General features: G+C 44.3%; 3 protein-coding genes across 3 annotated transcripts in view; all 3 read right to left on the reverse strand.

The window, feature by feature from the left end:
• Positions 1-4,501, reverse strand: part of LOC135711348 (microtubule-associated protein futsch) — a 315,199-nt gene extending 310,698 nt beyond the window's left edge. Inside the window, exon 1 of the mRNA XM_065234141.1 lies at positions 2,942-4,501. Coding sequence (XP_065090213.1) covers positions 2,942-3,290 — 349 coding nt within the window. The 5' untranslated portion in view covers positions 3,291-4,501. The remainder of the gene's footprint in view (positions 1-2,941) is intronic.
• A 3,880-nt stretch (positions 4,502-8,381) lies between these two features.
• Positions 8,382-9,430, reverse strand: LOC135711421 (uncharacterized). Its single transcript, XM_065234293.1, has 2 exons — positions 8,596-9,430; positions 8,382-8,524 (listed from the first exon to the last, which is right to left on the reverse strand). The coding sequence occupies exons 1-2, from the start codon at positions 9,428-9,430 to the stop codon at positions 8,382-8,384; spliced, it is 978 nt and encodes a 325-aa protein (XP_065090365.1).
• A 363-nt stretch (positions 9,431-9,793) lies between these two features.
• LOC135711422 (uncharacterized) lies at positions 9,794-11,099 on the reverse strand. The gene is made up of 2 exons (XM_065234294.1): positions 10,301-11,099; positions 9,794-10,227 (listed from the first exon to the last, which is right to left on the reverse strand). Exons 1-2 carry the CDS (start codon positions 11,097-11,099, stop codon positions 9,794-9,796), a joined length of 1,233 nt encoding a protein of 410 aa, XP_065090366.1.
• Between the last annotated feature and the right edge of the window lie 299 nt (positions 11,100-11,398).

Consider the following 11,398-nt stretch of genomic DNA (forward strand, 5'->3'; position numbering starts at 1 on the left):
CAAAGAACAGTACGGTCCAAAGCCAAATGTTGTATTTCAACAAGATGGGGCTCCGTGCCACACCTCGAACCGCACTCAGAAGTGGTTGCAGGAACATCTTCCGTTCTGGGCGAAGGATATGTGGCTGCCCATGGCGCATCATGAAGGCCAAGGCCTGTTCTAAACGCCACCCGAGTACAGCAAGCCTCAGACAAACATTGACCCGTACCTGGAGAGAAATGGATCGAGACTACATTATAAAAACCTGCCGTGCATTCCGGAAGCGTGTGGAGGTCGTTATTGCAGCAAGTGGAAACTCGATGGATGATTAACATAGTTTAAGACTCTGAGAAACATTCCCCCTTAGAATTAATAAAAAAAAAACTCGAAGGCGAAATTTATGAGATTTTTTTTTAAATTTTGACATTGCTCATCATCATCAGATTATCACGCATACGGTATTGCATAAATTAGTAAAATTGTAGGCAAGCTTGTAAACGATTTCGATCGGGCCAAATAGGCCATCTTTTGAGCCAGAAACTGGTTCACTTACTCTATATGCTTCATACGTAAACCCTAATGACTGTTCTCAGAACAGACTGCAGCGAACAAGGAACTATTTCCGGAATCAATGTTTTCGTATCAATTTTAAAAAATCCAATTAGTGTCACCGATGGTGTAGTGGTAAACGTGATTGCGTCTCACTTTTAAGGACCTGGGTTCACGCCTTCCTTCGGATCGGAGGGGAAGTAAAGCCATTGGTCCCCGGTCCATGAGTTGATGAGCCGATAGGTAGGGTCCAGGTGTGGGATTTGCCTCCCTGGCGTTGGTAGCTTTGGTACTCAGTACGTGAAACAAGATTGACGGAAAACAAATCACAAAAAAAAACTTCAAGGGACAGCCCAATGGGGTGGTTGTACGTAATGGTGACGTAGGACTACGTGGTCTTATATAATAAATCTTTCGGAAGGGAAGTAAAGCCGTTGGTCCCCGGTTCATGAGTTGATGGGTCGATAGGTAGGGTCCAGGTGTGGGAGCTGCCTTCCTGGCGCGTCGGTAGCATTGGTGCTCAGCACGGAAAACAAGATCGACGGAAAACAAATCAAAGGAAAAAAAAAAATATACATAATAAATCTTATTTGTTAACTTCAGTAGGAGCTTGTGTTTTGTGATGGCCCACAGCGACTCACAAAGAGCTGCTGATTCCGATCAATAGCTGTGCGGCTTCTTCCTCCTTCTAGGGATGGTCATGTGGGCTGCGGCTCGCTGCTTGCAGGCAGCCTTTCGTTGTGTACTGGAGAACACTACCACTCACCACGAGGTGCTTGAATAAACACCGTTTGGTGAGACTGGATGAAATTCCACTTTGAAATCTGTGTTAGGGAAATCGCTTTTCGCAGGCAATCGGTGATTATTTTAACTATCATAGCAACAGATGCACATTTATGCAATTTTCAATAGTGACATTTTGAAAAATAATAAAGTCGTAACTGTAGGCGTAATGCGTAGGAGTATTTCTGATCGATTGGTGATAAAATATTGAAATTTTGGTCCTGGGGCAGCTGAGTAATTAACGTTCAAAATCTTTCATAATTTTGTTACATGTTCCATTTTCGGTTTCCACAAAGTGTACCCCCATATAGAAATCACAAACGTAGTCCTACGTCAAAATCAATTCAATGCATTTCGAGGACTTCAATTACAAAACCTTCTTGTTATATTTCCAACAAAATTGTTAGTCTCCGATTGGTTGAATCCTTTAAGTTTTGAAAGTTTGCATAGTTTTTTGGAGCATTTGAAATTCTTGGAAATCCAGGAATCTCTACAGGTTGCTGCAGAAGGTGCTTCAGAACCACCATAAATTCCACAAGTATCTAAATTTGTGATTGATTGCATTGCTGTGAAAGTTTTGGTAGATTTAACATTTCCAGCAAAATATTGATTACCAACAGCTCTCGAATACCAAAAAATCCTAGAGTTCTCAGTGGTCAAAGAATTTTAAAAGTGACATTCTTTGATTTTTGGGATTCTGAGACGTCACTTGAGTTCCGAATGCTCTAGTAGATCTAGGAGTATGGAAAGTCCTCCAGGATACTCCAAGAACAGCCAGAACTGTGAGAAAAGTGAGTCGAGATCCTTAGAACTCCAAAAGTTTTCCAGTTCACCTGAAAATAACTCCAAGAACACCTGCGTGGAAGCGTGGAGCATCCGCAAAGTCTCGGAACTTCTACGACTCGGAGACCGTTTCCGAAGTGCCGAGATTCTTTTAGTGCTTAGTGTTCCGAAACTTCTCACAGCTGCAGGAAATTCCAGAAGTTACACAAGATGCAAAACGAATATTTTAAGCACTTGAAAGTTTGTGGGATTTCATGAGTTCTGGGGGAAAAAATCCTACCCAAGAATTGATAGTCTCATGCACGTTATTTATTCTCATGAACAGTACTTTAAATGCCTGCCCGTATTTTTCTTTTCTACTTGTTCAACAATTTAAAGTTAGCTTTTTTATGAATAAAATTAGTTTTCATTATTCTATCAAGTAAGGTCTAATTTTTATATAAGATAAATGGGTTAACGGTACGTAAGTAGTATTTAGTGAGCAAATTTATTACTAATGATTTGTTTTTAAATTAAAATGATAAGTTGAAAATGCAAATCTTCCGTTTGTCGACCAATGCACATTAGGATTTTTTGCAGTAGTTGTCAATTTATCCGCAAAAGTCACGTAGAATGCTAAGTAAAACTAGTGTTCTCTTTCAATCTTTGCACAAAGACACACAAGTGTAAATGTATTCAACCAATAGTCCCAAGCTCCACCATCAATGGAACGATAAAGATGGTGAAGCATACCCACCAGAATAACAATCAATCGATAAGAATTTCGTCACCGGTGACGCAATACACTTATAAAATTTCCATCCGAAAAGCAAAACCCCCCAACCGAGCAAATTACGCTGCAACTTACCTTTGATCAACCGCTGCAAAATGATATCCTTGTGGTCCTGCGAGTGTGGCTCGCCGATGATGATCAGCAGATAGCACCCGGTCAGAGGACTCGGTGGCCCAACGCCGATGATGCTGGACGGCCCTTCGGAACAGCCAGCGTCCACGGCAATCAGGCTACCTAGGCCGCCCGACTCACTACCACCACCTCCTCCGGGGGTAGTGGCCTCACCACCATTCATGGTACCATCCCCCGGAGTGCCATTGGTGACGACACCATTGCCAACACCGTTGACACCTCCACCGCCGCCGCCGCCGCCACCACCACCGGTGCCATTAAGCTCGACGGGACCACTTTGATCCCCCGACATTTCACTAGCGGATAGGTTGGACAGTTTGACTTCGAAAACTTCCGGAACTTTTGGAATATCACTTGCTTTGTTAGCTCACACGCACACGGGTGGCTGCTTTTTGGACGATTTACCTCTGGCGGAGCTGTCTGGTCGGATATTCACACAGAATTGCGGTCCGTTGACTGAGCTTTTGAGCCTGTCGGTATGGACGTTTGTGTGTGTGTGTGAAAGTGTGTGCGTACGTGCTGTGTGAGTGTATTGGAATATGGCCGCACCCGTGCAAGGAAAAGTGTCTTCTTCAGGATCTGTCAAAAACGAATGGAGTTCACTAACACACTAGCCTCGTGCCTTCGTTTTTAAATTCTCAACACCGCGCAAAACTCCACTCTGATCACTTGTTCTCTCCCTGTACTGCCACCCGACTGATTGCTCTTTTCTCACACACTTTTCACGCCAAGACGGATGGAAAAGCGAGTCCAGCCAGCCTTTTCCGTATTGTTCTCTTTTGTCCCTTTGCTGGTCCTTCGTATCTCACTGATTTTGGGATTCTCTCACTTGCTCACTTTTCGATGGTCGGGACCACACACGGATCGCTCTCGCTCTCTCACTTTAGCGCTACTCCACAGAGTTTTCCACCAGACTACTACGACCAAGGAGGAAACTTTTCCACTGCTGCTACTTCTTCTTCCTTCCCAATAGGGATTCTTGGCCGTTTTTCCTTCGATGGAACAGACAGATCAATGAAATTTTAACTTCTTTTTTTAATCAATTTTCAACTGTACGTGGACTTGTTCGTAAAAACTCTATCACCCCGAATATTCGTAACTTTTCTTCCTAACAACAACTCCAATCGATCAGAAAATCTGTTTGAAAATCTTTAGACGGAAATGGAAAACTAAAAAACACTTTTGTCATTCGTCTGGAAAGAAAATAAAATCGTAAAATATTTTAACTTCTTCTAAGCTGGTGCTAAACTTGAACAGGAGATTTTTTTTTTCGAATAACTATTTTCTATCTTGTAAATTGGAATTTTCGGAATAGATTCTCAACTTTTTTGCTGGAGCGATCCTTGCTTTCGTGCTCTCTTTTGCCTTGCTGCCTGCGATTTGGAGTAAGTTAGCCTTTATTGATTCTTTGGATAATTTTCTGATGTTCAGTACTGGAGAAGACACTGCGACCGGCGTTTACAGAGTCTAGGAGCCAAGTCACCACTTTCTGCGAAAACGATTTCGGTATGACACCGGAGAGTGCTCGACGACGGTCAGCCCCGATTCCATTTGCCGGAGCAATCCAAGCAATCCACCCAAACTAAAAAAAAAAGAAAATAATGATTCCCCACGAAGGCTCTCTCGCTCACTCGCTCGTACTCTCACTAGTGCCGTGTGACGAAAAGGGGATCCCTCTCGAGCACGCGCATGCCCACCAATTCGCTGCGGGAGCACGTGTTGGTTGAATATCTCTCGCACCGTCAGCCATCCATCGATCAAAACACTCGTCGTACCGACCGCGATGAGCCCGAGCAGGAAAGTGCCTCTCCCGATAATGTTCCGTATGTGTTCGTTCCGAGGGATTTAAATCCAGTTTCTAACCTCAACAACGGGAAAATTCGCAAACATGCAATTTTTTTTTTCGTCTTCCGATTGTCTCCTTTCTCCATTAATGGTTGGGGGAGAAGTGTGAACGGTGCTCGTTATACTTCAGGGGTTTAGATCGGTTATGTAGCAATTGTATGTTAATATTTTATTTGAATTCACGCGGGGTCGTCCTCTAGTGAAAATGTTCTTCTATAGATTTTGTATGATTGTGTAGGGTTGATTTCCGTAATGTCGAACAAAGTACAAAGTTACTTAAGGTGAAGAGGACGTCATTATTTTTTTGAGAATCAAAAGCGTTCATGAACATGTGTTTATTGCATTCTAATTGCCTACCAGAATATAGTTAACACAATTTCATTGAAAATATTTAGGTTTTAAGCCTGTCAAATTTAGTTCCGAAATAAAGCATCGTAGATAAAAAAAATAATAACAACCATTAATAGCCATCTGTCTGAGGCATTGCTCTATGAAAAAAAATGAATTACTGGATACTTATCGATGGGTCCTGTCCAGTATTTTGATCCGTAGGCCAATATAAGGGCCATCATAATCTCTCCCTAACTCGATGGAAATCTAGGGTACTTTGACCCCTTTCCCATGCAAATTTCCAAAATTTACCTCCGTATCTAATGAAGTACATTCAAGCATAAATAGTCCATGGGATATGATTTGGAAATTCATTACATTATTAGTTTAAGATTTTTAAGATATTCTCAAGGGGTATTTAATTCGTGCCGAGTGATTGAGCTGTGCCGAAATCTGTGCCAAACGGGTCTATCAGGGTTAATCAAACCATGCAAGGTGTCAATATTACATGAGATTGGCAACCCTGAAACTTATGACATGTGATTGTGTTTGCATTCTCAATTTCTCTGATGGATCTTGGCAAGCATTATCAATATAACGTTAGCGGAATGGGTGGTCACTCTACTCACTTATTTTGTGCCAACGTGTGCCAGCAGTGCCGAGAGTGTCAACAGACTGGATCGACATTGTTGCTCCCAAATTCTCTCGGAAATGGACTACACTGAACCTAATTAGCAACGACCTCGGCCACCGAGTCGAAGCTTCGAGCGAGAACGTTCTCCGGGAGAGGCCCTTCCAATTTTCGACAAGATAATAACTTCTACTGGATTGGAGTATGATGAGGACTCAGATGAACGACAGGTAACGGTGGTAAGTAGACGAAGCGAGCGTGCATCATCAGATGAAACTGGTCCAGATGCTCTTCAGTTTCTGATGAACGCTTCCGGGAGGAGTTTCTCCCGAAAGCCATCGACTCAGACTTCCCTAGTGGAGGTGCGGTTTAATATGTTCACACGATCAGACAGTCCAACGATCGCACAAATACAGAGAAGTATGATGTCTCTGGCGAAAAGCAGGGCCGGTCAGAGAACACCTGTAAAAGCTGGGACGCTGTCGATGGAAGGAAAGCAAAAACCGGTGAAGATTCTACCTCCGAATATGGTCCGAGTGATTATCGAAGGCATAGCCATCGATGTCAGTTACGATGAAGTTATGGAATCAAACATGGTAAACGATCACTGATAAAACTACTACGAACAGATGGTGAACTTTGTATGGACACCGATCCTCTTACGACCTGCTGTGCGGCTCGGATTCCATAATCAATTCGTACCTCATAGATATCAAAAAGCTGCATTCGCATCAGTTCTGCGATGAGTATTTAAAACATCACGATGTTGAAATGCTTATTGAACTGCTCCAATCGCTGCTCAGCTCCAATCAGCTCCGTAACGAATCTCCCTGCCCCAAATCGATCTACCACCGTCTTCAACGTTCCCTTCACTTTCTCCGTAAGGGTCTCGCTCACCCCACTAACCAACTCACTAATCACATTCCGAATCGGCATTATGACCAGTAGCAGTCCCTCCATGGTCATCTTTCAATCAGCTGCCGGAACGATGCCACCCCCTTCCCAACTTCTGTCAAACGGTTCTTAAACACCAAAGCCTTCCACACCAGATCCTTGAACAGTTCGATCGTATTGAGTGGAGGTTCTCTGATCTCGAATTCTTCCGGTTTGGAATTTCATGCAAAATTTGATTCTCTCGGTATTATTTTCAAAATTATCTTGGAACTATCTGCAGGATTCACTAGAAATTATTCGCAGAATTTTCATGGAATCATCCCCAGAAATCTTTTCTTTTGGAACTGTCTTCAGAATTCAATACCCTTAAGGTTCTTCTCGGAAGTCAAGTATAAGTTGTCCATCCATTTACCAAATCGTTGTAGTTTTTCTACCAGAAATGTTCAATAAAGCTTGCCCCTCCATTCACCAGAACTGTGCAATTTTCACATCAGGAATTTTAAATTCAGCTTGCAGAAAATTTCAATTGACCAGAATAATGCAAATTTTCCACTGTTAATGTTCTATAAAAGTAGCTTTTCCAATCTTCTGATTCCATTCTTTTCCATTTTCCACCAGACATTTTCAATATAGCTGGCATCTCCTATCATCAGTTGCAGGATTTCCATCAAATAAAGCTGGCCCCTATTTTCAGATTTTTCATCATAAATGTTGGTGCAAATTTTACACCAGAAATTATTATTGAAATTTGATGCTCTATTCAGCAGAAGGATGCAAATTTAAGACCAAAAATTTTCAGAAAAGCTTGCCCATCCGTTCACCAGAACGATGAAGATTTTCTCCAGAAATTTTCAATAAAGCAGCAACACAACAGTGTAGACATCGTGATCTGAATTAATTTGCTTGTAGAGTTCTTTGAATAATCGAGTGTTCAGAGCTCCAGATTTGACATAGTTAACAATTTTGGCAAGGGCATATAAAACACCTGTGGCGTATGGAGCAAGCTCTATAATCTGTGTAACAAATCTTGATTTGTTACTAAGGATTTATAAAGCGCCATTGGTACTAACTCCACTTACTTTTTCCCACTGTAAGCCACCATATTGAAAAAAGTTTTGATTTTAGCCTTGATATTGTCACTGTTGGCATATTTTTTTAGACCAAACATCCCCAGTAATATTCCCAGTTTTATCGAGATCTTAAAGCACTAAACCATAATCTTCAAGAGCATGATAAAACCAAAATTGTTGCTTGGGATACCACGACCCTCGCAGCCCCCTGAAAAGACTTCGCGGTCCCCCTGTCGACCGCGGACCACCGGTTGGGAAACCTTCCAGGCCCCTATTGACCATACCAGCATATGTTCCTAGTATGTGTCTTTGGAGAAGCTAAAACCTGACATGACCCAATAAGTCACATGAGAATATGAAAGTACAAGTGTTGCTCAGAGAAAGTTAGAAAAACTCCAAAGGTTAGCAACTTTCTCAATAACAGGTGCAATGAGAAGTACACCATCGAAGGCATTGGATGCTTTGCTTTATATGCTACCATTGCATCAATTTGTAAAATTCGAAGCCGAAAAGTGTGCTCTAAGGATTGCAAGATCAGTGAAACTCTTTGAAGGAGACCTTAGAGGACATATTAGAATTCAAAAAAAAAAAAACTGTTAGTATCTGATGGGGCTTACCCGTTCCTTTTCGAAGGATTTTCCACCGTCGTGAAATATCGACGGCCCAGAAGATTGTTGTGTTGGCCAACGATACACAGCGAGGAATCCGGAGTGTGGCGATTGTATCGAGCGTTCCATGGAATTCTTTCCACTCGGACTGGAGATGTGGAGGAAGAGGACGATCCCACTCATAAGAATCTCCTGTTTCGGTTTTCAGCGCCCATAAACGCTGCATGAACAGCTTAGCGTTGACTATTATTGGTCCCACCAGGCCAAGTGGGTCGAAAATCTGCGCAACGTAAGACATAACTTTCCGTTTAGTCAAAACGGGTGCTGGTAATGGCAGCTGAACCTTGAAGCTCATCATGTCGGATCTCGGTTCCCAGATGAGTCCAAGAGTGGAAACAGATTGGTCGTCTTGAAGGTCATGGTACGGCGCAAAGGCTAGATCATCTTCGGGAATATCGGCTAGAACTTCAGGCGAGTTTGAAGCCCACTTCTTCAGCGGAAAGCCTGCCGCTGAAAGCATGGTGGACATTTCTTGGCGTAGGTGGATAGCGGATTCAACATCGTCGGCACCAGACAGGAAATCATCCACATAGAAATCCTTCTGGGCTACCGCGGCTGCGGCTGGATACATCTCGGCTGCGTCTTGCACGATCTGCAGGATCGTGCGAGTTTCCAGGAACGGAGAGGACGCAAACCTATACGTTACGGTTTGCAGTTCGTACGTAGCGATTGGCAGGTCTGGACTGGGACACCAGAGGATGAGTTGGTATCGGCGGAACAGATGATGCAGCAGGATTTGCCGATACATTTTCTCCACATCGGCCATGAATGCGATTTGGTGGATGCGGAATCTGATGTGGATCGACAGTAGGTCTTCCTGAACGATGGGTTCAACTAGTTGCAGGTCGTTCACGGAGAATCCAGATGACGTCTTGCACGACGCATCGAACACAACTCGAACTTTCGTGGTGGTGCTGGATTCTTTGAACACCGGATGGTGTGGGAGGTAGCAGTGCGGTTGGCTTTCGTCTACTGGATCCAGGAGTTTCACCATGTTATTCAGGCGTTCGTATTCTCCCATGAAGTGACGACTCGCTCAAGTCGTTTTTCGAGGTTCAGGAAACGGCGCTCTGAGATTGAACGTGATTCACCGAGAGTGACGAGCGGACTGCGGGTGAGTGGCAAGGAAACGAGAGATTTTCTTCTGCCGTAAACTTGGAATTCTGGAGGATTCTAACTCCCAAAACTTCTGGAGGGCTTGTTCCAGATTACGGTCCACAGTGGTGAGCTGACAAACACGGGGAACTTCAGGTGATTTGATGGCTACCTTTCCCGAAACAGTCCATCCGAAAGCGGTCTCGACGAATACAGGCTGCCCTTCACCAAAAGAAATCTTACTGCCAGTGTGCATTTCGTGTTACACTTCTCCAACGATAATCAGGTCGATATCGGCTGGAATGTGAAAGCTTGGATCAGCTAACGGAACATCAGGAAACTTCCACGAGGAAACATCAATCGGCATGATTGGCAGGCAAACTGTGGGTTTCTTGAGGATGAGAAACTCGAGCGTAGTACTGAACGAAAGCAGCTTGGATCTAATTGTAGCAGTCAACTTGCGCTTGATCTGCTTCGACGTTTCACCGATTCCAGACACGGCGATGTCTATTTTCGTACGACGGAGTGTGTTCGCAAGCTTCTTCGTGATGAAGCTGCTCATCGATCCTGAATCTAGCAGTGCACGAGCGGAATGCTCTTTGCCATTCTGGTCCACAACTAGGAGGTTGCCCGTTTCCAACAGAACCGTGGATTGGTACGACTGTACCGACAAGCTCACTTGGGGGTTCGGATTCACTGATCCGGGGGTTTCGACGGCAATCAACGTGGATGGATTCGGTTGTTGGGACGGCTGACCAGATATAGTTACTGGACTGGATTGTATCTTCGTGCAGCAGGGTATGGTGTTTCTGGTGACAGTTTCGGCAATCGTACTTGGATGTACAATTCCTACTTTGGTGTCCAGAGCGGAAGCAATTCCAGCATAGGCGCTTCTGGGATACCAGCTCTCGTCGCTGGCGAACGGACATCTTGGAAAATGCTGGACATTGGAATAGGAAGTGGTTCTCTGGACAGGCGATACAGTACGGAGCGGAGTTCTTGCATTCGGTCGTGGCGGAATTGGATACCATCTTAAATGGCTTCTTCTGTATCGGATTGGAACCGGCCACCTTGGCTTGGTCGGGTTGATTGGAACGATGCTGCAGATCGGTGACGACGAACTTCAACATTCGAACCCTTTGGTACAGGAAATCAACTAACTGCTCGTAGGTGACATCATCACTGCTACTGGTCTTCTCCTCCCAGGCTCGGAGGTTCGTAGGATCCAGTTTGTAGCATAGCATGTTAATCAACGGGGTGTCCCAGTGGACTACAGGTTCGTTCAGCATCGCTAAGGCCTTGACATGCCGTTGGTAGTCATCAACCAGGTCATGCAGCTCTTGGGGTGACTCTTTTTTCAGCGGCGGGAGGTCATACAGGGCTCGGAACAGTTGACGCTTCAGATACCGCTTATTGTCGTAGCGTTTCAGTAGAGCGTCCCAAGCTAACGCATAATTATCCGCGATTATGTCGATCGACTCGAATGGCTTGTGAGCTTCTCCTTCCAGGGACTGCAGAAGATATTGCAGCTTCGCGACAGTCTGAATGTCCGCGTTGGAATGGACCATGGAGGTGAAAGTATCCCGGAAGGAAAGCCATCTGGAAAAGTCTCCATCGATCTTAGGGAGATCGACTTTGGGCAACCGTAGGTGGAAACTGGATGAAACTGGGTGATGATTGGCCGTTACTGAAGTATTCAACACTGTCTGGTTGGGATCTGTCGAACGCTTCATCAACAGAAATCCTTTGGCCGTGAAGAATCTCGCTTCGAACGCTGCTCGCTCTTGCAGATGCTTCTCAAACTTCTCAGCGTCATCGTACTATTCAATCTCCGCTTGCAGCTCCTGGATCTCTCTAGACACGGTCC

Source organism: Ochlerotatus camptorhynchus, unplaced genomic scaffold, assembly GCF_037179485.1.
Source record: "Ochlerotatus camptorhynchus isolate MF236.1 unplaced genomic scaffold, CSIRO-AGI_Acam_v1.1 ptg000432l, whole genome shotgun sequence".
Taxonomy (NCBI): domain Eukaryota; kingdom Metazoa; phylum Arthropoda; class Insecta; order Diptera; family Culicidae; genus Ochlerotatus; species Ochlerotatus camptorhynchus.